The 27,861-nt window shown below is 40.2% G+C and overlaps 1 protein-coding gene across 1 annotated transcript in view; it reads right to left on the bottom strand.

The window, feature by feature from the left end:
* Window positions 1-13,287: 13,287 nt before the first annotated feature.
* Window positions 13,288-27,861, bottom strand: part of GPR180 (G protein-coupled receptor 180) — a 29,326-nt gene continuing 14,752 nt past the window's right edge. The window contains exons 4-9 of the mRNA XM_054012107.1: window positions 25,556-25,736; window positions 24,493-24,542; window positions 18,894-19,051; window positions 17,394-17,585; window positions 16,966-17,043; window positions 13,288-14,744 (exon numbers count right to left, since the gene is read on the bottom strand). Coding sequence (XP_053868082.1) covers window positions 14,586-14,744; window positions 16,966-17,043; window positions 17,394-17,585; window positions 18,894-19,051; window positions 24,493-24,542; window positions 25,556-25,736 — 818 coding nt within the window. The 3' untranslated portion in view covers window positions 13,288-14,585. The remainder of the gene's footprint in view (window positions 14,745-16,965; window positions 17,044-17,393; window positions 17,586-18,893; window positions 19,052-24,492; window positions 24,543-25,555; window positions 25,737-27,861) is intronic.

Raw genomic sequence — 27,861 nt, 5'->3', positions numbered from 1 at the left:
ATTGATAATTCTACTGTTTGCATTTAGTAATGGACCAATAGCATTGTCAGGATGCTTTTTGGTCCTAATGTATTTTAAAAACTCCTATTTATTGTCCTTAATTTACAGATGTTAAAGTCAGAAGGGACCATCATGATCATCTAGTCTAGCCTCCTGCACATTTTTGGGCCACAGAACCTCACCCACCCATTCCTGTAGTAGGCCCATAACCTCTGACTGAGGTACTGAAGTCCTCTGCTGGCCATAGATTTCTCCTTGTGTCCCTTTGTTTCCTTATCAAATTTCTACAATTCCTAACTACTGATTTATATATATTACTATCAAATTCCACTTTCTTCCATTTGTTAAATATAATTTTTTTATTTTGTATAGGTGCCTTCACTTTCTCTCTAAACCAGGTCAGTTTTTAAATCACCAAGGCCTATTTCCTCAATTGTGGCTTTCTGGGCATCTAGTAAGGTGGTGTTAAATGATTCCCAGTTATAATTCACATTTTTTCTGATTAAATTCTTCCTCCCAGCTGATTTGGCTCATAATTGTTTCCAGCTTTGTGAAGTTGGCCCTATTAAGGTACCAAGTACATGTATTACTTCTCTCAACTTTGTTCTGCTTATCATTATTATAAATATGATCAAGTCATGATCTCTTGTACCTAAACTACCATTAAATTTTACTTCTATGATCAGTTCCTCTTTATCTGGTAGGACAAAGTCTAATAAATAATTCCCCTGTAGCGACTGCAACACTTTTTGAGGAAAGAAACTGTCATCTATAATATTTAAAATTCCAATGATATTTTAGTACTGGCAGCATGAGACCTCCAGAATATGTCATCAAATTGAAGTTCCCCATGACCTCACAGTCCCCCCCCCCCCCCCCCGCACACGTCCATCTCAAAATCATATGGATAATACTTTTGTAGCACATTGTCCATCAAGTTGAGGAGGAATCTCCTTATCTTGAACCCAAGTTATGATTAGATATTGCAGTACTCTTCCAATAGTGGGTTCTTTTACATAGCAGGTGACCTAAAAAGTGCACTGCATTGACTGGTTTTCCTTTGGCACAAGTATAAGTCCAGATACTGCTCTTGATGTGCCAGCTCAGCTTCTATTGACATGGATTTGATGCATGTAGGAAATGAGAATGGTGGCCTTCCCTGTTGTCTGTGTTTCTGTTTGTGGATTATGCCTTAGCCAAAGAGGACCAGAATTACTTGTCCTTCATATGTTTTTCCTTGAGGATTTAGATCCAATTTTGGAATTTAAATTACAACTGACATTTCGTGAAATAATTTAAGCATTGAAGCCTTCCCAGATCCATAGCCAATAGGAAAATATCTGTCTCTATGTTTTTAATCACCGGCGTCAAGCAAAATTAGAGATCCAGATGCAAAATTTAGGACTCAGATGACATGTAGAATTCCCTGGTGGATTTGTTGTCCATGGAACTGATGAATGGGTTCACCTTCACATCTGAAATTCATAAGTTTGATTCCATACTTTCCATTATTCCTAACTTTTTCACAATACAACATATGAATTGAAAATAAATACAATAAATATTGTTTGGACTGATATTTTGAGCTCAGAACAGTGCTTGGCTATGAGAAATTGAAACAAATGTTCAATATATAAGACAAGCTTAGTGATAGAAAATCCCTTGCATCTCAAACAGGTTACCTCCTAGCATGTTAATTACATTGAAAATTCCCTCATTTATGTAAAAATATGATCATCTGTATGTATTTAGTGTCTCCTCTGTTGTTGGATGAAAGAAACATTGTCCCAGAAACATGCACATAGATTCCAGATAGATTGAGTGACCATGTCATTCATCTAGTAGCAATGTAACAAACTGCGACAGAGAGGGTCAGGGATCAGGTCCCTGGCTCATCCCTTGTTCCGCAGATGGGCAGGACCTGGGAAGCACAGTGAAGTGCTAGTCCCTGTGAGAGAAGAGCACCTTCCCCCACTCCCTGATGACTTTCTAGAGGAAGTCACAACAATGGGGAGACTTGGAGCCTGGGATTGTGCTTTCTGTTTCCAAGGGGGCAAAGAAAAAGGGGATTAAGACAGGCACTTCTGAAGAGAATGATCTTTACGCATAATGTGGTTTGTACTGGCCTTTATGTTTCCTTGTACTGCATTTCTTTCACAGAAACATTTATGTGCTGTCCATCCGATATGTGATAACATAGTTACCTGTAATAAATACGAGAGTGAAATTCTCCCCTGTGTAGAGTTCTAGCAGACCATCTAAGTCCTTCTTTTTTGGGGGCTTAAGTAGGATTTACATGATGCAAAAGGGTGAATTTCATTCCATCTGAATAGCATTATCTGAAGCGTAATCATTATTCCGCTGAAACTCCACAGTCTCAAGTGTTCATCCTAAAGAACATTCTTCTACGGGGAAATCTGGTCAAGAAGTTACCTGGTGTTTTACTAATTCCAAACATAGACATTTAGTCATTTCGAACATCTATCCAGCACACTCTTTTCTTCAGGGGGTTAGAAGTAGCAGTCAACAGGGAGGCATTGGAGTCATGATGGCTGTGAAGAGGCGTAGGAGTGCAATGTTGATGGCCCTGGCTTATAGAGGAACGCCATCTTAGATATTTCTAATCACCTATCATTTTGGTATATTGGGGAATATGTGTGTTTGGGAGCCTAACTCCTTACTAACTTCTTGGTGGGACAAATCCACCTTCCCAAACAAAGACATTCCAGCCTAAACTCCATTAGTTCAGACTTGAAGTTTCCTATTGTCTCTATGGAAATACTCTATTTAGGGACAACTGTGCCCTGACTTTCAGCTGTGACTGAATTTCCTATATTTTATAAATTAGATTCAGTCCCTCTGTATTACTTTAATGCAGTTTTATCTGAATGTATGTATTAAAAGTAGATCATTACCCCCCTCCCCCACTGGGCCTTTGTTAGCTACTGCAGTCTATCGCATAAATACATATTTGAGCTTTGTGCGTGATGCTAGTGTGTGTGTCATATGTACTGTAGAAAGCCTTCCATGGGTGTTACTGAAAAGTGGTTATAGCACATGTGCATTGGGCCATTTCTCAAAGTAGAACCTATCTGTTCATTTTTATTTTCAGAATACCAAAAGCAGTAAAATCAAGTAATTGACTAATCACTTGCCAAATTTTGTTTTTTAATCTAATCTATTTTGTGCTACACAAGAGCCAAAATGCAAATTAAATTGGTACACTTCCAAATGATTTTTTCTTTTTAAACACAATTTAAGGTACTCATATAAGTTGGAAAAACATTTTAAAGCTGTTTGCTCTTGTATGCTCTAAACTTTGAATAGCAAGTTTCAGCTTGAAGGAAATTTTCATGGTTGATAGAGGTCTTATGTACATATTGATCCGCCCTTAACTCTTACATTTTAAATCCTTGGATTGATATTAATAATTCCATAGTCTTAAAGAGGGTCACATGGTCAACAACTGTTTGAAAAACTATTTACTCCTAGCGCCATGCACACATACATCCTTTCAGATCTAGTTACCACCTCAAACAAAACGGTGGATGCTTTCATGAGACTGCGTGTTTACACAGCTTTTCCAGTGAGCTGTTTTACTGCAGAATAAAATATTCATTAGCCAACCTAAACAAACTCTTCAGAGTGCTTTACCCAAAGTGAGAAAATACTATTCAAACTTGCAAGCTGATGAAGCCATCCACCATTTTGTTTGATGGGGCTGATGTGCGTAAAAATGCCATTAAGTGAGCTCACTGCTGAAAACTATTCCAACTCATGGGGCAATGGTTTTAAATCTCTCTCTCTCTCTCTGTGTATACATATACACACACACACACACACACAACCCCTCCCTCGGCAGATGCTGCATACAGATGGTCTGTCTCTTTTCCCTTGCAGTTGGCACACCACCTTGTTCCATGTATGGGACTGCTAAGGCGTAACTGTGTACACAATTTAGCCCCATGGAAATAGCAAAGTAGCTTTCCTCCTGTCACTGAGAACACCTAAGGTGGCCTATGAAAATCAAAAAGAAAGTTAAGATATATACAGTTTGATTCTGCACTGCTTGGCCCCTGTGCAGTCACTGACACTTGTTCTGGGTAAATACAAAATGGGTGTGAAATGCTAACCAGTCAGAATGATAGCATTGCCAACCCACTTTGCAGAGTCATAAGTGACTACACAAGGGGATGGCAGAGCAGCCATAGGATTTTACATGCGATAGAAATACCATGAATAAAAAATAGCAACAGAGCATCTGGGGAGCAGGAAAAGCACCTGGTGAAGGCCAGGATAATGCTGAAGTCAGGTGAAGAGATGGGGCAGAGTGGTGAGCAGACTGAAGACTTGGTAGGCAAAGCAAACAAGAAGCTGGGAGAGAAACAAAAAGAATGGGGGGAAAAGGGAAAGCTCATAATAGAAAGTAAGAGCCTGATTGTGGATGCTGACAGTGCTTGTGGGAACAAGTTCTGAGAGAGGTGAAAAGAAATGGTGCCCTGTACTCTGAAGAAGATTGTGTTTGTAATGGGCTCCTGGAAGATGGGAGACAGAGATCCAGTAAAGACGGTTGCAATTCTGAAATTACTTTTTTTACCATAATATTTAACTTGTTTAGTTAGCATGCCATATCTAATTGTATTGGTGTTAGCGGGTGGTCTATGCATAAATAAATAAAAATTATATCTACTTTTTTTCATTTAACGTTTTAAATTTGCAGAACAGACCTTTTCTTTAAAAAAAATTGAAAATGTATTAAGGCTCATTTGTCTTTTGTACATTGTACCATGCATGCTGAACATGTAGTCGCCCAGGTATAAAACAAAGAGTTAAAGATCTACTGCATGTTGTCAGTTTTGAGCAGCCCAATCTATGTTATTTACTATAATGCCTAAATAACATCAATTAGCTGCCTAACACTGTACAGTTAATAAACAGGGCAAAATCAAATAAAAATGCTGTCTGACCTGTCTTAGTGTGCAGGACTAAGATCCAGACAACAAAAATAAAGAGGTGAATGGCCTTCCATTAGCACAGAAACCGGAAAGAGTATTCATTAGAAGTGGCTCTAAAAATTTGGTTTGTGTGGGTGGGAAGGAGAATGTACTAATGTCTATTAGATGGAATTTTGATTTTCTTCCAGTCTATTAATATATAAAATTGTATGTAATTGTCAGCATAGCTCCCCATTGCTGAACACTTTTAAAAGTACAATAAACGTATTTTTGTATGGTACAGGAATGAATGGCTTAGGGGTTCGGTAATGAGCTACAGAACTGTTCCCCTCTAGACCAATGGTTCATATCCAGCCCAACTTGGTAGAAATGGAAAATTATTTCCATGTGAAGGTGGTGGGGGACTTTGTGAAGTGAATTGGTGACCTCAGTCTAATTCCTAATGAACAGAAAAAAATCATAATTGGAACAGCTGGCAGATATGCCAGTGGAGAAGGCAAGAATTGGGCATGGCTATGAAATGCCCTATCACACCTAGAAGTGGGTTCCTTCAGAATCCAGGGAATTTTAGTTTGCAGTCTTGTCAATATTTGGCACCTTTCATGAACATTGCTATTCACCTACAGTAATTTGGTAACTGCATCCTGTAGATAACACAGAAGTCTATATTCAGTAAGTCAACGCATAAAAACTAACAAGTAAGATGGCACCATTCACCTCCAGTCTACTGTTGGCTGGCAGTGTCAATGCACATGGACCTTGCATACATTTCTTTTGGTTCCTTTACACGGCTGCAGTGGCACAAAGAGACTACAGTCTGGCCATAGATACCCAGCTGAGAAAGGATTTTATCAGGTAAGAATTTTACCTTTTTGATATCAGCGTCTCCCACAGTTCTACTATGTATGGGCTATCCCCCTGCTGTAGGCAGTTTTCAGAGGTGGTTCAAAGCTGTAGCACAGCCTGTGCTAACCACACCTCCTTCTCCCGTCTGATGCCAGATGATTCATTCCAAAGCTGTGTAAAAACTCAGAATATGATTAGTAACAACAATTTCAATTCCAACCCATCAACTCTGTAATAGGGCTATGGCCTACTAGCATAACTATCAAAATTAAACACTGTCCCTGCGCTAGGAAGCCAACCTAGGAAGACAGGGAGGATAGAATTGTGGGAGATGATGTTAGCAGAAAGGAAACTATCCGGTAAGAAATTTTCCATTCTGCAGCCCAGCATCTCCCACAATTCTGATACATCTGGGAAGTAGCAAGCAGTGAACAGAAGTAGGGAGGGATAAGAAAAGCAAGATGAGATAGGGAAGACATCACTCTCCTGAATTAATTGCTTAAAACAGCAATGCTATTACTGGAGCCCCGCCTGCAGCACCTGCCAAAGGAGGCTTCTGCAGAGAACTGAAAGTCCACTTTATAGTGCCTAATAAAGGTGTTAACCAATAACCACGCTGCTGCCTTGCAGATCACTGAAGTGGAAGCACGAGCTCTATTCACCCACAAAGTCACCATAGATCTTGTGGAGTGTGCCTTGATGCTGTCTGGAATAGGAGCACCTGACACCTTCTATGCCTCTACTGTGCATAGCTTGATCCATCTAGCTAGTGATGGCCTGTATACCCTGAGTCCTTTGCACTTCATATGAAAGGAGACAAACAAGAAGCCCAGTGTTCTTGTTGAGTCAATGCTCTTTGAACCGCTAACGTGAGCCACAGTTTTCTGTCGGTTGCTGTTGCTTTGGGGTGAACGAAGGGAGGACAATCTCCTGTGAGGCATGGAAAGATGAATTTGCCTTAGGCAAGAACGATGCTGGGATTCTTAGCAGAATCTTGGCATCATGGAACACTCATGGGGATCCTGCATAGATACAACTGCCACATTCAGAAACTTGTCTAGAAGACGTGATGGCGACAAGAGAACAGTGGTGATGGATAGGTAGAATGGAGATATTGATGTCAGTGGTTCAAAAGGGTGTATGGCTTTTAACCAGCAGTAGGTATCACTTAGGAAAGATTGGCTAAACCTGCAGCTAGACCAACCTGACTGCTCTGAGCAATCTGGATACCTGATGATTCTCTGTCAAGGAACCATAGGATCCTATAAATAGGACACTAGCTGACACCTGGCGCACTTAAGTGCTGCACTGAAGTCCCTTGTGTACACCTTCTTGAAGAAAGTCCAGGATAACAAAAATCCCAAGGATTCCTAGTTATGTGCTTTTGTTATTGTCATAACTATAAAGGGAAGGGTAATAGCTGTCCTGTGTACAGTACTATAAATCCCTCCTGGCCAGAGACTCCAAAATCCTTTTCCCTGTAAAGGGTTAAGAAGCTCAGGTAACCTGGCTGGCATCTGACCTAAAGGACCAATAAGGGGACAAGATACTTTCAAATCTTGGGGGGGGAAGGTTTTTGTTTGTGTTCTTTGTTTGGGAGTGTGTTCGTTCTCGGGGACTGAGAGGGACCAGACATCAATCCAGGTTCTCCACATCTTTCTAAACAAGCCTCTCCTATTTCAAACTTGTAAGTAAATAGCCAGGCAAGGCGTGTTAGTTTTCCTTTGTTTTTCTCAACTTGTAAATGTACCTTTTACTAGAGTGTTTCTCTTTGTTGCTGTACTTTGAACCTGAGACTAGAGGGGAGTCCTCTGAGCTCTTTAAGTTTGATTACCCTGTAAGGTTGATTTCCATACTGATTTTACAGAGATGATTTTTACCTTTTTCTTTAATTAAAAACCTTCTTTTTAAGAACCTGATTGATTTTTTCCTTGTTTTAGATCCAAAGGGGTTTTGGATCTTGATTCACCAGGAGTTGGTGGGAGGAAGGAGGGGAATGGTTAATTTCCCCTTGTTTTAAATCCAAGGGGTTGGATTTGTTTTCACCAGGGATTTGGTGAAGGTTTTTCAAGGTTTCCCAGGGAGGGAATCCATTGAAAATGGTGGCAGCCGAACCAGAGCTAAGCTGGTAATTAAGCTTAGAAGTTTTTTATGCAGGCCCCTACATTTGTACCCTAAAGTTCAAAGTGGGGATCTCAGTCCTGACAGTTATGTTCTTAGTAAATGATGTCAGATCTCACTGATAGCAGCAATGGTGGTTTTGATTTCAGTTCTATCAGACTAGAGAACTCTGTTCTCCTTAGCAAGTGCTGAGCTAACACTATCACCTTTCCTTCTTCTTGCCCTACCTTCTGGATCACCTTTCCTAGAAGAGGAAAGGGTGGGAATGCATATAGCAGGCCTTGTGTCTGTCTGTGCAAAAGAGGCATCTGTCCCTAGGGATTTGGGGTCTGCTTTCCAGGTAAAGTACTTTGGCCACTTTGTGCTCTTGAGATTAGTGAACAGGTCGATTTACATGGGAATACCCTTGCAGATGTTCTGAGAGATTGTCCACTATCTGAGAGAGTTGAGAACCAGATTCAGAACAGTACCTGGTGTTGAATGCATTCTGATAAATAGTTCATTAGTTTCAGGAAAAGGACTCTTTGTCACAGAAGTGTCTGTTTCCATTCCCAGGTGAACTATCTTTGTGGAGGGAGGTAAGGAGCTCTTCTTGTGTTTATCACAAATATGTGTACTTGAAGCAGATCCAGCATCTGGATTGTGGCACTGTGTTTTGCTGCTTTGGTCGGAGCGCTGATCAAGATGTCATCTAGGGATGGAAGGTTACTGGTGAGCACCCCGAAGAGCCTAGGCTAGCTAGTATCACCACGAATATCTTTGTAAGGACACAGGGGCCAACAAGATGCTGAATGGAAGCAGTCAATACAGGCAGTGGGCTGTGCCATATGCAAATCTCAGCAGTCTGTGGCAGTAGTCATATAGGAGTGTAGAGTTATGCATCTGTTAGGTCCGTGGAAGCGAGGAAGTCCACCTGAGGCAAGGATGCTCCTGGTGAAGCTAGGGCCACCATGTTTTCTTTATCATTTGCTGAGCTGCTTGAACTCCAGGACTGCTCTGACCCACCAGTATGCGTCTGGACAATGAAGAAAATGGAGTTCTAAGAAACTTTCTTCGGAGGGAACCTTTTCTATTTCTCTGATCTCCAGGAGATGTGAGATTTTGTATAATACCAGCTCACATTTGATGGCATCTCTTGAGATGGGGGATTGGATGAAGGTGTGGAGCTTCAGGGAGTGTCCACGACTCACTACCTCTCAACCACTTCTCTGTATTCAACTGAGACCATTCTTCTGAGAAGGAGGAAATTCTACCTTCTAGATTCAGGGCTGGACAGAGGTACATTTGTTTGTTGCCATAGAATGCTCTTAGAGGTGGTAGATTCCCCTCTGGATTTTCCACCCAATCCTAAATTCTAAGATTTTCCCTGATATACTTGTTGTCTTTTGTCTGATAGCTTTGCGAGGAGGATGGACGAAAGGAACACTGTTGTCTGTTGCTAGGTTTATAGTCCCACCTTAGAGCGTTGAGTTGGGAGGGAAAGGGAGGAAGGGAAGGTTTAGGTTTGGCAGCACTTTCTGCCATTATTTTGTCTAGTTTTTCACCAGAGAGGAGAGAACCTGTGAAGCTACATGCACACAGAATTTGCCTGAGTGAGCCTCAATCTTCCAGAGGCAAAGCCAGATGTGGCTGAAAAGCTCATTGCATCCATTGAGGATTTTGCCAAGAGGCTGTTGCTAAGGAACTTTTCTTAAGTGTAGATCAGAATTTGGGATGGTCTGTCCTTCATGGCCTTAAGTTCATCCAAGCACAACATTGTGGCCCTTCTAGAGCCCTTGTAGATGCTCCAAAGGAGACTGACAAAGTCCCTCCTGAGGGTGGCTATCACCTTTCTATTTGTAGGATCCTGGGGAAAGACATCGCCTTCAGACAGAATTACCATATCTCGCTAGAGATGCTATTGCAGCATTGACCTTTGGTATATCTGTAATGGGTTGGGGTTTTTTGGCTTTTGCATCCCTGGAACATAAAAGTGCATGCCTGCTTATGCATTTACCCTTATCAGGTGTTTCCCATTCCTCTCTGATCACATCCTCAAAGGATTTGAGGTTTGTCCTCTAGCACCTGCTCACATTGGATCTGGATTGTGGTTGTAACCTTTTTGCATATTTCAGGGGTGGGGGGAACTTCTGTTGCTCAGAGCCTGAATTTGAGAGCTCGCCTTCCTCCACAGGGGATAAAGGTGTCTGAATCAGAGGACAAATACCTCTCAGGTTTTCAAATACCTTTCTATTCCTTTTTGCTTTTTGAATTTTTTAGCCGTTTTGGCATGCTTTGCAGGTGTTGCCACCTGGCTGTGACCAAGGCACGGTCTTTTGTAGCAGCTTGCTTTATGCAACTCCTTGACCCCTCTGGATAAGTCTCCCTCAGACTATGTAGACACTGCACATCATCAGTACATAGGGTATGTGCAGCTACACATCACAGTGAAAAGCAGGCTGCATCCATGCTGTGGTATGTAACAACATGTGCCAGTGAAAGGCTCGGGCAGGAGCAGGCAACAGGGAAAGCCTCCAGCAGTGGGACACTACCCTGCTAAAAACAGCAAGGTAGACAGGGGAAGCATTGCTTAGTCATGTAGAAAGCCGGATAGGGAACATAGTCACAGGGTTCAGGTGTGTCTTTACTCGCCTAAGCAGCGCTTCACCAGCCACACTATTTATACCTGTGCTAGGATGGCGTGTAGTACATGTATTGTGGAATCATAAGTGTAGACTGTACCCTCGGTGTCCTCCCCTTCATGGTCCCCATGCCCAGGGGATGGGGTTTTGAGCTGGGAGAATGGCTGCTGAGTATGAGCCTTGCTTCAATCCCCAGAGAACTTAAGACCTATTTTAGGACTTGCTTTCCAGACCTGTTGTGCCCCAGGACTCACCGCTGGGGCTGGCAGGATGAAGTCCTCCTTGTGCTTGGAGTCTCTTCCTGCTGTGCATCTCCAGATCAGGGTTTTCTCTGTTGGAGCCATGGCTTCTCAGGGTAAACGTAGGGGGGAGGGAACACAACATGCCTGTCTGACTCAGAGCCCCGCGCCCTAGCAGTGAAAAGGTGGGCTGATTGAGAACAAGCAGGGCACAATTCACCTTCTGAAGAGCCTGGAAAGCTGCCTCACAAAGAGTGCAGCGTTTGGCATCAGCTCACTGCGACAGCTCTGCCATGTCTGAGAGGGGGCTGAGAAGTCTGGCAGGAAGGCGCTGCAGTGCTGGCGCTGGATGGCTGAAAACACCCCTCTTAATGCCTGATCCAGGAGAGGGAGAAGAACGGCTGCTTGCTACACTGCCCCCAAAAAAACAAATAAAATAAAGGCCAGCAAAGAAAAGGGAACAAAGTGACCTGCCCTTGGACTCCTGCTGGATAAGGGGATGTGGTTAGCATGGGCTGTGCTACAGCTTTTGAACTGTCTCCTCCAACTGCAGACATATTAGAGTTCTGGGAGATGCTGAGTTTCAGAATTCCTCTTTCAGTTCGTACAAAACCAGGAGAGCTGACTCCTGTGCCAACCATTATATTGGGGTACTAGGTGTGTCAGGGGAATGTTGGGGAAGGAACAAGGTACAGCTGCCCTCTGCATAGTCTCAGCCTGCGTATGGTCCATTAGGGTAAATTAGGACAGCTCATAGGCTCCTGTAATTTATAACAGTGAGGGGGCCAGAGCAGCTGTAGCCTGAGAATCGGGGCAGAGGAACCTGCTTCCTGATGCCCCTTCCTGTTCCAAGTTGACCTTAGTGCAGGAGATTTAATTTAATTTAATTTAATTAATGGAGATATCCCATCTCCTAGAACTGGAAGGGACCTTGACAGGTCATTGAGTCCAGCCCCCTGCCTTCACTAGCAGGACCAAGTACTGATTTTGCCCCAGATCCCCAAGTGGCCCCCTCAAGGATTGAACTTATAACCCTGGGTTTAGCAGACCAATGCTCAAACCACTGAGCTATCCCTCCCCCCAACTGGTAAACTGGTTCTAAGTTTTCAAGTCATAATGCATTAACCAAAGTGTGGGGAAAGATCATTTCCCCAAACTTTTAGCCTCTGCAGTTATGAAATAATATAGAAAATGGGCAGTTATATAAAAATACATTAATGAGTTGATACACAAGGTTGTCAGATGCTAGATGACAGGAGAAAAGCTACCTGATGTGGCCCATCTTACTAACAGTACAGTGACACTTAACTGCTATGGTTACATTAAAAAACAGATTAAATTGATGTTTTCAAATAATCTGGTATGATACAAACTAACAGGATGAGGTTATCTGATGACCAATGGATGTATTCACGAATATGAAAAGACTGAATGTCATACTACATATTTATGTTCAGATGAACTATGAATTCTGAATTAGGATTTTGTATTCACTGTGTTTATAATGTGATGTGAAGGAATTGTTTACCTTTATATTAACAGGCAAGTACCACAGATGGATTTATATTAAATAACAAAAGAGAGTGCACTGGGTAAAGAAAACACTGAGTGCTCCTTAAGAGAGTTATAGCTTTTCTGCATAAATTAAAACCTTTATCATGTCAGATAAGATATAATATTTCCTGTCTCTATTCCAAAATCAGTATATATTTTTGATGTGTGAAATACACATCTGTCTTGTACATGAGGAGGCCCAGAACTATTCCTACTCCATTATTTGAGACTTACACCAAAACAGAATGTTTTCTCCTTTGGAAGTGGAAAACAGACATAACTAACCCCATTTTGTTGTGGTTATCAGAGGAATATGATAATTAATCTTGTAATTATTCTGCAGATCATGTGAAATTATAACAACTCACCTTTTCCAGCCTCAACCTGCCATTCTTGACCTGAATTACAGAGAAGAACTAGCAAGGCCATGATTTAAATGAGCAACTTTGTCATGTTGCCATTTTGCTTTAGACAAAGGCAAATATTTAATCTATCTTTAAACGAAGGGTATGTCTACACTACCCGCGGTCGGCAGGCAGCAATCGATCCAGCGGGGATCGATTTATCGTGTCTAGTCTAGACGCGATAAATCAACCCCCAAGCGCTCTCCCGTCGACTCCTGTACTCCAGCGCCGCGAGAGGTGCAGGCAGAGTCAACGGGGGAGCAGCAGCAGTTGACACCCCGTGGTTAAGACACCACGGTAAATCAATCTAAGTACGTTGACTTCAGCTACGTTATTCATGTAGCTGAAGTTGCGTAACTTAGATCAACCCCCCCCCCAGTGTAGACCAGGGCTAAAAGGGAAATACTGTTCATTTCAAACAAGTGTACAACTGAAGCAAACATGAACAAAATCTATATATTTAAACAATAATCTATTACAAATATGAATGTTCATTTCTTTTAAAAAATTCAATACACTTACTAGTAAATAAAATAAATGCTGTGAAGAAACTAAATGTGACAATAATAGGTCTACACAATTTGACAAATACCAAATCAAGTACAAACAAGAAGATTTCAAACAATGACTTAATAGGAATGTCCACATGATATAGAAAAAAAAATTGTCAAAATGATTTAAATCACACTCAATAAATAGGCACTTCAATAAAGTACATATTTACACTGGCATTCTGAATGCTAGGGCATCACAAAGATGTATGGCTTTATTACAATGGATGGAAGATGGCAACTACTTAGAACCCAGTGCCAACATGGATTATAACAAATCCAGTGAGTATTTTGTTTTTCAATTATTCATAGAAAATTTAATCCTGATTAAGTATCCTTGGGCAGGAATACATGAGTAGTTGATGACTGAAACCAACATTTATTTGAAATGCTTCTGTTAATTTAATCTGTGTATATGGCTTAATTATGATTGAATCCTCAATGTAAGAGAAATGAATTATATCAGGATTAAAATTCTAGTACCACATTACACATTCTTTCCTCAAAAAAGCAAGCCTGCTGTTTTTATTACTAGTGTTGCCACCTCTTTAAAGCCTCAAATAGCATTTTGCCAATCACACCTATGTTATGTTTTTAGTAACATTTCTCTCAAAAGTGTTATGGATAAAACCTCACTGCTGCTCAAGTTAAAATTTGAACTAATACCAACACTGGTGGGGAAAAAAAAGTGCTTTTCCTTTTGCACAAATAATGAAAGAAAGCTTACTGCACAGCTAGCTGTAAACATTTTACAATTGTTTCTGGAGCAATTTTGTTTTTCAAGTCCTTTAAATTTAAGCACAAAATTTTCTTTTAAGCATTTTCTTTACAGAATAAAAAGAAAAGCAAACGTTTATTCCGTGTATTACTCTGATTTCATAACTGGCTTATTCCAGACTTGTTTGAGCTCATAGCCATTTAAAGGACTGGATTCTTCTAGGCCTTCAAACTTAATATTGATACAAAGTCATGGAGTACTTAGAGTGAAAACACTGTGGCTATGAATGGGAAAGGTTAGATTTGTCCTCCTTTGCTGTCATACAACACAGCACCGCATGCACCACAAAAACAATCTCTATTCAAACATTCAGATTTTAAATATATTTTCATACCACCAGTTTTATTTTTAAAATCAACCAATGTACCTAATTTGGGGACTTGTTCAGATCCAGGATCAGTGATGTGCTCTGATTTTATGATTCAGTTTTTCCAGGGAAACTGTTGTAGCACACTGACGTGATGAAAATAGCTGTATTCGTGTCATTATTGCACTGTATTCTTTCCTAAATATATCTCAGAAGTAATGTCGACTTTTATGTCCAGATGCCACGGTCAGTGGCAATGTCACTGATGACAGAGAAGATACTTCCCAATATAGACTATGAGACAGAAAAAGTCTGTAGAGGATAATGATGGAGACGGACTGGCAGAGGATAACACCTATGGTAATAACCTGAAGACGAAAAAGGAGTGGAGGAAAGAGAAAGTGAATGCTTTGAAAAAAAGAATAAAATAAATCAGTTGACTTTATTTTTATAAGCATAATGAAGCTTACTGCACATCTTTTGCTCCTGCAACAGTTACAAAGGGTTTGACCAGGGGTCTGGGATCCAGGAACTCTTGACTAGTAATTTTGGATCTACACTACCTCAGTGAGTAGCCCTGGACAAGTCACATAACCTCTCTGCCTGTGTCTGCTCTTGGAAAGCTCAGTCTTGTAGTTCACCACGACTAAGGGCTGGATTCACAAGAGAGACTTGGGTGCCTAAATCCGACATTTAGGCACCACTGGCATTCACAAAACCACTGCTCAGTTGCTGCCTAATCCCATAGGTGCCTACATTTCCACCAATAAGGTCCATGAGGCACTAAAATTCTGCCAGTGGTTATGCACAAAGCCACTGAAGTCCTGACACCGCTGAAGTACTTGGAGCCTCCCTCACATAAAAACCTTGGTGGGATTCTCAAGAGGCAGGGCCAACTCTCCAGCTGGGCCAAGTCTGGTCAATATGTTCTTAGCATGCCTAACATGCAACGATGGTTGGAGGAGATGCCACTATTGCTACGGCCACACCCCCTTATACTCTGTAGTCCAGTGTTTAGAGCACTCACCCAAGATGTGGGAAGCCTGGATTCAAATCCCTCCTCTGCCGGATTCAGAGCAAGGACTTGAACCTAGCTCTGCCACCTCCCAAATGAATGCCCTAACCACTTGGTTATAGGAGGGTTTTCTGGGGTGCATCTCTCAATCTCTTCATCTGAAGCTGTTCCACTTTGTGTGAAATATTTGCAGAGTCATTGGGCTAGAGAGGAAGTGTGTGAATAACTACAGATCAACACTGAGCATTTCCACACCTAAGTCCCCCTTGTGAAACTAGTAGCCCTTAGATGACACAGCGGTAAAATGAGCCCTGTCTGCAGAACAGCCTCCATCCATGGAGCTGCAATGGTGGTGATTTATTGGTCTAATTTTCTAGTGTAGGCAAGGCCTTTTAATCTCAGTTTCTCCATCTGTAAATGACGTGCATGTTAATAGTTACCCAGCTCACAAGGGTGGTGTGAAAGTTTACTTGCGTGTGTAGGCACTTTGAGGAAGTTCTATATAAATGTACAGGACATCTTTTTTAAATACTTGTTTTTCTCAACTGAATATGACATTCACTGAGCACATACTTTTCTATATTTTGAATTAAAAGGCAAACACTGTTAAATCTTCAGAGTTTCAGAACTGTAGTTGCCCAAGCACAGTGATCAAACTTCTCTAGTACCCCAAGAGCAGAAATCCTCCTACAGTGTCCTGCCAGATCTCTACATATCACAAAGCACTGCACGGAATCCTATCTCAAAAGAGCTGTAAACCCCCCGGCATCAAGGTTTTCAGCCAGCAAAAGAAAACTAATGTCCTGACTAATGCAGCTATAGGAATAAAAGCCCTAAAAGTAAATTATGGGCTACATTTCTTCTATATTTTTAGTAGCATAGTTTCTACATACATAATGATCCAATCTCAGAAAATATTTGCACACTCATATATTCACTGCATTAACTGTAAGGAATGAGAGAACTGTACTCTGGAATGATGTACTCACCCACCTGAGAATGATGGTGCATTTTATCTGAGTGTGGCAGGCTCCACACACTACCTCCCTAGCTCCCAGCATATTAAAGCAACAAGAAAGCCAAATAAATCCATCGTTGTTTTTCATTATTAAGACTTTACAAACTGAATTACACATTTGGAGAACATCTTTTTATCCAAAGAATACAGTTCAGCTGTGGTTTTCCTGATCTTCTTAGCCACTTAAAGATTTTTTTTTTTTTTAAGAATTAGCCTAAAAGCCTCCCCAGAGATTTTTTAAAACAAAGTTGGCAAAAAGACAAAAATTGGTTTTTACTAGAACCATTTTTTGCTTTACCTTAGCAAGCATCTCCTGCTTCTTCCTACAAACTATTACCTTTACATTTTATAAGGCATGCAGAGTTTCAGCCACATGATTCCTATTTGTGCAGTGAGAGTGGTATGGCTAAAACTGCATGGGTTACTTTGGGAATGTAAAGGCCTTGGAACATACATTTTCTAATAAAAGAAAACCCAACAGAAGGAATAGCTCCTCTGCAGCTTATGCAGAATTTCTAATCAAATCTCACATTGTTTTTATCTTATCCATACATACCTTCTCTCTTTGATAGTCTCTAAATAGCACAGAAATGGTTGCAAGACCCGGGTGGCACAAAAACCACAGGATGCAGCCCTGAAAGAGAATAATGGCATTTTATATCATTTACTTTGATGTGTCAGTACAGAAGATAGATATGACAATTAGGGGGATTACGTTTACATGTTTCCAGGTTTCCATCTTGAATATCCATTGTTCTGCAGTCAATCAACAGAATGAAAACCACACTTTATGCTTTAGGTCACACTTTATGCTTATCAGATCAAATTTAACTACTCAGTGTACACTGAAAGAATACAATTTATTTAATCAAATCAAATACTTAATCATTAACTCTCCCATGGAGGTAAAGCATAGTCCAGTCAATAGCATACCAGAAGAATATTTACAAAGAAAGGGATTAGTTTTCCAGATGTGATCCCTACTTTGGCAAAGGTGATATAGAATTCCCTTTTGAGTGTACTTCTCTCCACTCTGATGATCTGGTAGAGACCACAGGCCAATGACAGAGATAGGCAAACTCTTAGCCCAATAAGAAGTCCACTTGCTAAACTGTGGTGTGAATGGTAGCTGTGGTGATTAGTATCTTCAAATTGCTCCCAAATTAGTAAAATACTCTGCAAAACAATAAAGTACATTTAGAGTAAATACGGTGCCTACATGTTACATTCCTTCACATAACTAACTCTATTTATGATAGGACCATGATGCCAGCTATCAGCACAAGAGCCCTGGTTCTGTCTTCTTGCCTGAAACTGCCATGCTACCAAAAGCAACAGAGCTCGAACTGTTCCTTTGGTACCACCAATAAACACATTAAGTACAACTGACACGTCTGCTGGCAGGGAAGGAGTCTGATTCTTGACTTCCCTCATTTTTTGAAAAATTTACGCATTTAAAATGTCAAATAATGTAGTGACCTAGAGCAGCAAAGCTGCAGCTAAATTCCATTTTCTCCTTTGAGAGGAACCTGATGGAGAACCACAATCCTGCTTCCACTAAAGTGGGAGTTTTGCCAATTGACTTCAATAGGAGCAGAATTAGGCCTATAGGCACTAGCTCTCAAAAACTGATATCCCCTCCTGCCTGAATTAGTATGCTCTCTCCAGCACCTTCTTCTGTGACTTAGGGTCTGAGCCACAGTCCATTGAAACCAATGGGAAGACTCCCAATTGATTTCTGTGGACTTTGGTTCAGGCTCATACTTAGCAGGGAACATCAACTACTATTAAGAGAGTTCCAAGGCTCCATTTAATTTCTGTTTGGGACTAGTAGACAAAGATGACCAAAAATCTTGTGCCAGTCCACTTCTGGCTCCCTTCCAATACCAGCAGCCATATGCCGGCAACATTACTTTCCTTCATTACTGTCTCTAGTTTCTCTCTGGTCCTCCACTTCTCTGTGCTGCTCAGATTCTTTCTTCTCTATTTTTAATTATTTTTTTAGGCACCCCAATAAGATAAAATTTACTATAATGTTAATGATTTATTTGCTACTCTAAATTGGCTTTATTTAATTACATTACTTCAACTCATTTCAGTGTATGTCCTAGACCATTTTTATATTTGCAGGACCAATTCTGCATCCAAACAGCTCAAGAATTCTCCTAGATGGATCTGAAAGACCACTAGATACCCTAATCTCAGGATCCTGTATTGAGGGCGCTAAGCAGTAAACGATAGTGGATGTGTTATCACCTGTTACATACTCTTTTGCTTTTTTGTTATTTTATCTGCTCAAGTGTTTAAACAGGATTGAAGGTCTTCATGTTCGTTCACCAAAGCCATAAAATATTGAAATGGGATGTGCCCAGTTCTGTCATACTTATCAATACACTTCTTCCAAAGTTATTACTAGCAGCTGCTCAGGTAACAGTACTACAGTTTGTGTACAGTACAGCAAGAAAAGTCAACACAAATACAAACCTGGGTTACAACAACTACTACAGCAATGCCAGTGGACGCTGGAGTGGAATCCCACTGAAGGGGTCTGCTTTGAGATTTCTTCATTCTGCCTATCATCCAACCCATACACAAACTCAGCAATAGGTACAGCATTTGTATCTGACAGACTATGTCACACACTAGTGGGAATCAAAGAAAGTTAATGTAGTCACAACAACATAATGGCAATTCCTTTCTCTAGCAGAAAAAACAGAGTAAAGTGGCAACTGTATGGTAAATCAGCTACTGTAAAATGGACACTTCTCAATATAATTTTCACTCTTAATTAAACACTATGGACTTTGAGACTGTCTGAATATATGATTTTCATGCTGTGGATAATTCTCTATGTGAAATTTTATTTAATCAATTGTGAATTACATCATTATCAACATTCCCTTACTAAGGTCCCAATCGTGCAATTAGCTCCAAGCAGGCAGATGATTATATACATGCAGAATCCCACTGAAGTCAAGAGACTAAACCCGGGCTCAAGCATCCACCTTCATGAATCTGTTTGTAAGGTCAGGAAACTAAAACTGAAGTCTATATATCAATTACTAAGTATGTCTTTACCCTGCAAATACAAAATGTATTAGAATGGGTTCCCTTATTTACCCAGCAGGACTTTTGTTTCCAAGATCAGATTCCTGCAGTGTAATTTCTTTAAGTTAAGCTGTATCTTTCTTAAGGAACAATACATCAACCTGAACAAAAAAAACCACATTTAGGACAAATTCTACTCTCTAAATACGGATTCCAATTCACTGGTGGAAGTGAGGACAAACTCTGACCATTCATATTTAAAATGCAGGTATGATTGGAAAAATTACTATGTCCCATGGCACTGTGATGAAGTTTACAAACCCCATATTGGGCCAGGGAAGAAAGGGGTGAGTGGTTGGCCCTGGAGACAGGAAATGAAAAGAACCTATCCTTTGGAACCTACTGCCATGGTCAAACCTGGTGGGGGTGGGGGAGGCTCCAACTATAGTACGTAATCAAGAAGATTACGAAGGTGGAGCAGTCATGTTTTCAGAAGGGGCTTCTCTACGAAACAGAAGATACTCTTTCCAGAGTCAGAGGAAACTGGATTTGCAAGGTCTGAGGTCTTCTACTGGCTGGTGAAATGGCTCATTTTATAAAAGTGGCTTGACCAGCTGGTGAGTGGGAAAGTTGTGTCCAGGCCTCAGTGGGGTAAGAGAAAACTTGAGGAAAAACTTGAGAGGTTTTTGTTTCTGAGTGGTTTACAGAATAACCAAAGTGACTAGGGTTTACTAACTTGGCTTGTGACTAACCCTGACCAACACTTAATTTGGAGTGTTAGTCCTTGCTTAACTGATTTAACTTTGGAATTTAAATAAACTTTCATTTTACTAATTTCACTGTGGGAGGTTGTCCATATTTTTGCCCCTGCTTGGCCTCACCTGATGGCTATGTGTACAAGCACCTTCTTAATCAGCAACTCTGATCCTTGTGTGCTGTCATATCTGCTTACTCCAGTGAAGGGAGTTTTTTTTTCTTTTACAACCTTTAACTCCTATTAGCCTTCCAGGGGTGCTACTGCTAGGGGAGAGGAAGATGGATTACTAACTATATTCCAGTCACACATCTATTACCACCAGCACCAAATGAACCATCCAGAAAGAACACTGCTTGACTTCCAGCTCTTGGATTGAGTTTCTGACAGTGCTGGTGTAGCTTTGCTAGATCAATTAGCGCTCTAGTTTTAATAAACTGAGTAAACTTGTTATGAAAGACTCAGAGACAAACAAACTTTGAACTTCACAATGTTTTTAGGCATTATTTCTGTATCACAAACAAATATAAGTACTTTTCACACACAAAAAAAGTCTTTGAAATGTTATGGGCTATATACCCACTCAAGGGATTATATTTATGTTAAATGGTGGTCAGAGTATTTCCTTGATATTTAGCAATATTAGCAAAACATGGATGTTAAATAATTAAGACCCAAGATACTGCGCCTGAGATTTATATGGCATTAAAGGTAGTTTATTGACCCTTAATGATTCTGGTATTTGGAGTGCTCATTTTGCTTATTTAAAAATTATTTTCAGGCCATTTTAATAAAGATGTACTAAGTTCTATCTTTAAAATCATAAAACCACATTTATCTGAGCAAACTAATATTAGCTTCCCAGGCTTGTAGGTGAGGAGAGAAGATGAATGATTTTGGTTATTTGAAATCAAGGCTACCGTACTGAGTCAACTGCTTCAGGAACAAGCTCTGACAGCTATTCTGTAGAGTGGCATTATCAACTTCATTATGCCATCAGTATTTGGCTGTAGATATGGCATTCATCTGCCACGGCAGACAAAAATCAAAAACAGGGAGATGACTGAAAACAAAACAGTCTGAAAAATCCAGAAGAATAAGAAAAGTGACTATTCTATCCTTCTTAAAGATGTCCATAGTTTGTTAGTAGGGAAGACGTTAAACAGATTCTCTTTTAATCACTGCTCAGAGGTAGAAACTGTGAAATGATCTGTGGCAGTTGTGTGTGTGGAATACCAGACTGAGAGCTGAATAAACTCTCCTGGTAGCTCAATGTGTCTTAATGAATTGTGGAAAAAAGGAAACAGATGAAGTGGATTCTTGGATACAATCATATTATTTTTGTCCCCTTTGATAACTTGTGTAATTTGGTTGAGACCAATAAGGTTCTCTTACTGTTTGACGAGATTTTTAAAACGTCTATTCCACAGTAGTACCAAAGTTCAGTATAGAGCCATGCACAGGCTCAGCTGGTATGAAATTTACCTGCTTTCTTCATCATCCATTTCTCTCATCAGGCTGTTCAATATCCAGAAAAATCACTGTTTGAGTCTCACATTCAGAAGCTGCCTAAATTTAAAAGGATCTGCTGACTGCTCACAGTGCTTGAAGTCAATGGAACTATTCATGTGAGTGAAGTTACATGCTTAAAACTGTTGAAGAAGCAGGCCCTTAGGTGGTAAGAGATGTTGTAGAAAGATATTGGGATAGCGTCAGAACCAGATATCTGGAGTGAAACCCTGGCCCTACTGAAGTCAATGTGAGCTTTGCCACTGATTTCAGTATAGCCAGGATTTGACCCCTTACATAAAATAATAATAATAAATAATAATAATAATAATCTGCTTTGAGAGCAGTAAGAGCTAGAAGAGATTGTTGCACTCCTGCAACCTACACTTGGTATTATGCATCCCTCAGAGCTGTGGTTGCATCAGTAAGAAATCTTCCATATTTCTATCCTTTCATTCTGCCCTCCTGCTTCCTTTGGAAACTATCATAAAAAGAAAGGAATAGGGAGGAAAAGTCTCAGAGCCAAAACACCTTTTAGATTAAACTATTCTTAAAGCAAGGAGAATAAGCTACCCCCTTGAATTAAGAGGATATGAAGATCTGATGGGGGCTGCACTGTAAATACTACCCCAAGGAAAGAATCTAAAACCACAGTACATAGCAAACCAACTTATACAGGAAAGCGCACAGCAGTGGCCTCAGCAAAGAAGTTTGCAGTAGCTTCATATACTCCATCTAACCTCACCTCTGGGGGCCAAAGAAAGGGTTTAATCACATGACTGATGCACAGTCAGTGAGGATTCACTAGGTCAACTGTCCAAAACAAAGAATTAATCTAAGTTACTGTGGGGCCAGCTGCCACCAAGAGGCTGTTAATTCCAACTGCAAGTATTATGGATTCTCAGGATACTGTTTCTGTTGGCTAATGAGAGTCAGTGTACAAAATTATATGCCATGTCACAGTGGCAGAGAAGAAAATATCTGTCACCCTTAAAGCTAAAAACAAACACTTTCATACACATTGATTTATAAAACAATCACACTTACCAAAGTAGTGCAATAATCAAAGACTCCTTTATTTTGCATAGAAATTGAATCCCTGCTGTTTAATGAAATGGAACTTTATCTACAGGAATTTCCATAACTTAATGACAACCCGATCAACAGCTGTCAGATTTCTGCTCACTGAATGGGTCAGAAAGTGGGATCCAGTATAAAACCTTTACAAGTTCTAAACCTTCAGCCTGAACACATTTATATCCAGATAAAATAATCTGATTACAGACTCCTGGCGACAAAACTATGGGTTCTACTTTATCAGGTGTGTACTAGTAAGTGTTAATATTCTATGAAGGTGACATGAGCCTAAAATTATATTTGCATCATTTCATCACACAACTTCAAATCCTTTATTCAGTTTTCAGCAAACATAATCACTTATTAATACAGTATGTATGATTTCCTTCCTAAAGGCCAGATTATGATCCTTACTCCCACAGGTGATCAGTCAGTAATACAAGTAGTCTCACTGGTTTAAAAATGTCTGACACTTACTAGCTGTTAGGGAGCCCCTCAGTAAGGTCCAGAGACTGCACTCTAGAATGGGAAAGGTGCTGGGATTTATATTAAACAAATGGGTGGTAGATGGGAGGTCAGGGCTTCTCAACTAGCTTTTGCCACTGAGCCTCACTGGTGGAGTTCCTCTCTTGTCTGTTGTATGTACCTGTGGTTAGCTAGGTTTACTCCTCCAGCCAGTAGGTGTCTGACAAATTTTCTCAAGCCCTCTATTTTAAGATACAAGATCATGCAAATAAGTGATTTAATAGTCATTGAGTAAAGTGAGCGCTGGATCATGGGCTGTACTAGAGCTCCCAAAAGGATTCCAAAGGACATCCAATTCAGCTGCCAGAGGTCTGTGGAAGTCCAGAACAGCAGGACAGGATTTGTGACAACTTGTGAGGAAATACTTTGCTATTTAGGTTCTTACTCTGCATGTTACACCTGAGTGCCAGTTTCTTGGAAAGTTTCAGTCAAGTAGAAAGACAATGTATTATATCTTGGAAAGAACCCCTCTATATTTCTAACCAGAACTTCAGAACAACCAAAGCAGCGGTAGCCTGTGAAGAAGCCAGCCAAGATTATACATAACTAGTGCATGTTGGGACAGGATGCTCTAGGGTGTTTTAGTTCCAGTTAGACATTCAGCAAAGCTAGATGAAATCAAGAAAGCTGCTTTGTGCTAATACTGAGTCTTAGGGTAATTTTTTGGCACAGCTCTAATCTTAAAATACTTGTGCCATAAAATACATCATTTCCCATTTAAAATCAATTCTATATATAGACGTGCAGCTTCCATAAAATGGATATAAATTTTTAAAATGTATTAGTACTCAAGAAAACACATACTAACAATTTGATCCAGCAAAATGCTTCAGCATGTGGATAACCTTATTCATATGATAGTCCCCTAGACTTAAATGGGAATATTTGTTTAAGTAAAAGGTATATGCTTAAATGATAGTAAGGTTAGGTTTTAGGGCATTCTTAAATCATACCTTAATTACATAACTCTTAAAAATACCCAGAAAAAAAGCCACTATTTTCAAAGAAATAGTTGCGTTTCATATATTTAAAATAAAGTAGTGATATATATCTGAGATCAGAATCTGGCTCTAAATGTTAGCATTGGTTAATATGCTTTAAACAGAATATTTCTCTACATTACTCTGCATAAACATGTTGAACAAAGTAAGTTTTCTTAAGCATACTCACATTCTGCCAGACTTCCCATAAAAGGTGCCCCTATTCCATCTTTAGCGTAACTAATAAAAAAAACAGGAGATAATAAATGGTCTAAATTAGTCAGTATTAAATATCTCTTCCTTCTTAGAGATACAGCTAAGTAACTAAATAGTTTTAACAAGTCAACCCTATAAGTTTTGTCATGACCAATGTTCCCTCTAATTTTTTTCCATCCATGTGCAGAATAAATTTTGTTATGTGCACCAAGGTATGTGCGGATGTGCGCCACCAGTTGAAACGAAAAACCTAGATATATTTTTTTAAAAGGTTACCAGAGGGATAATTACTCCAGCCAAGACAGGTTAGGCATTTTAGAACTCACTACTCAAAGAATTAAATGTAAGTGTAGGAGAAATAAAAATTATGAAATGCATAGACCAGTCAAAAAACTAAAATAACACACTTTGAAAGAACAAAATTACAGAGAATATGTGCGCATTGTAGAAAGAACCAAGTAACAACAACAATAATACAAGTATGTATTGGGAGATAAGTGTGTGTGTGAGTGAGTGTCACAGTGTGTGTGCTGGCTGCTGGGGAAGTTTCTGAGAGATGTCATGCGCTGTCTCTTTAAGGCACTCACTCACTGCCCGGAAGACTCGTTCAGACCTCAGACTGCAGCAGCTCTCTCCTGCTCAAAGTCCTGAGCCAGGCTGTCCCCTCTCCCCTGCTCTGTGGAGATGGGGTACAGGGGCAGGGGGAGGGAGACACCCTGACATCAGCACTCCCCTCCCCTCCCCTCCCCCCCTCCCGCTTTGCACAACCAGCTGGAGGGTCCCAGGAGCAGCTGCAGGAGCAATGTGGCAACAAAGTAACGGGGGGGAGGAGCACCTGAACACATGCTGCTGGATGTGAGCGGCTCTGCTAATCAAGTGTGTGGCACGTGAATCACTCCTGGACAACTACCCAACCACGCAGCTAAGAGGGAACACAGGTCGTGACCATCATGACCTTTAGCCTTACTGAGCTCTACAGCTGCCTCCTTCCTCATTTAAGGGAATTTGAAAATGGAAAGACACGTAAGTAAAGTTACCTTGAGAAATGCAGGTAGTTGGCAAATGCTGAGCCAGCCTGAAACAATAATACTGTTGATAGCACCTTTAAGACAGTATGCATAGGTCCACCTTTCTTAAGAGTTTGCCATAGTGATTGAGCATATATACAAGCAGCTACAAAGTATGCTAGGACAAGTAGGAAAAAGAATTCATGTAATCCTGGGAAGAGAAGAAATACAGTTTAATTTAATAAAGTGAATTATGGCACATAACAAGTACTACTTAAGATAATATTGCTTGTCTTGTAGTAAGAGTAAGTTATGTAGTAGTTACTACATAGTAACATAAAAGTGATAGTAGAGATGGATTAGCATTCAACTACTTTCTCTTATCCTTCCCACACAGTAATAGAAGAAAAAAAATCTTCATGTGTCAGTTTAGTTCTTTAAGGTGGCTGGTCATTATTTGATCTGTAAGTCTTTGTCCAGGAAAAATACCTATCTTGAATATAAAGAGGCATTCTGTAAACAATTTATCTTTAAAAAAATGCAAACATATGTAAGAATTATTGGAAAAATCTTAAATAGTTTCCTATAAATAGGCTTGGCAGAATTTGATTTTTTTTATAACTTTAACAGATAACATTGATGTTAAACATAAAAAAGGCTTAAAAGTTATCAATTTAAATTTTCACAGTTGCACAAAATTATTGGGGGGGTCAGACAATTATTTAATGACAGTTGAGATTCAAAAAGTTAAATCTTTACAACCATTAAAACACAAATTGTCAGCAGCACATGTCAAAACATACAAAGTAAATATCCTTAAATCAAATGCTAATAAATTTTTTCTTACTTTGCCTATCTGTAAATTTCTATTATCATCGCAGGAATTGTTTTGGTCATGTGTGTCTATAGAGAAGTCGAGATTTACCAATAAAAATCTAATCCTTCCTACCTATAAAGTAAACAATAGCCTAGCTCAATGGGTAGTCAGGAACATCTACAATAAATAGGTTAAAGTTTAAACTTTCAAAGAGAGGATCTGAGATGAGGAGAGACATCCAATACACATTTGAGGTAAGCCTGTCTAACCACTGGGTGTCACTCTTACACCACATAAAATGAAGTATGGTTAGCCCAGATAGCACCTGTGTCCAACAGAGAAGTTAAAGGCAGAGCTGTGTGAAGAAACGTAATTCCATTCTGGGGAAGCTTTTGATATTCTGAAATCTGGTTTTGTTCCAATTTGGAATGAAAACCAAAAGTTTCAAAATTCTGAGTGAAAGGGAAAGTTCTGGGGTCCCTGGCTAAGGCGCAGTTCGCCAGGTTGGCTGCCCTGGAGCCACAGACCCTGGGAGCCCAAGCTGTTAAGGAGCCTCAAGCTTGGGAACCAGTCAGGGGGAAATCAGGCTCGTGGTTTCTCCTCAGCAAGCCAGGCAGGCTGCCAATGAGCTGGATGGGTGAGCTGGCAGGAAACCGACATGTTTCCAGTGAAAATCTACCTGGTTTCTATCAGACTTTTGTTGAAACTGGACCATCTCCATAGAACATTTTGATTTCAACAATCTGCATTCTCTGATGGAAAACCGTTCTGTCACAGAATTTCCAACCAGCTAGTTAAATGGGATATGAAATCTAGAACAAGCATACGTGTTCCATGTCTATCAACCAAAGAAGGGAATCTGTGTTGGATGAAGTATGAACATTTGCTAGAGATTAAGATTGAAGGTGGTCAATGATGGACACACACAGGGTGGATGGAACGATAGTCTCCTTAAACCTCAATTGTTAAGAAGCTAATAAGGAGATATTCATTATGAGCCTTATTTAAATAGACCCTTCTGTTTCTCCTATCTAGATTATCCATTTCTCTTCTTTCTTCATAGTTCTTTATTTTATAGGGAAAATATGTATATTGTACCAGATTCTACCACTTTTATTGCACTGAGCTGCTCCTTACTGCATAAATAGCTCCACTGAAATCGAAAATTTCATACAAACTGATTTACAGGTTGGATTAATGCAATCAGGAACCCTAGAAACACCATGACATGGGGGTTCCCCTCCTCTCAGAGGCAGGTGCACAGGGCCCCTTCCCCCCTCCCAACACACTCTCCCCCCGCTCTGGGAGTAGCAAGAGGACAACCAGTACTTAGATTTAGCCCAGCAGCTGAGCTATTAGTGGGTGGAAGGGCGTGGGAGGGTATGCCAGGCTCACTGCACTCTTCTTTTTCTGTAACATATTCTCCTATTAGAGTTGTGTTGCTGGGGCCTCCCAAGCAGGGTCGGCTCCAGCATTTCTGCTGCCCCAAGCAAAAAAAAAAAAAAAAAAAAGCCGCGAT

The sequence above is a fragment of the Malaclemys terrapin genome, chromosome 1, assembly GCF_027887155.1.
Source record: "Malaclemys terrapin pileata isolate rMalTer1 chromosome 1, rMalTer1.hap1, whole genome shotgun sequence".
Classification (NCBI taxonomy): domain Eukaryota; kingdom Metazoa; phylum Chordata; order Testudines; family Emydidae; genus Malaclemys; species Malaclemys terrapin.
This window is presented reverse-complemented; position numbering and strand designations above follow the sequence as displayed.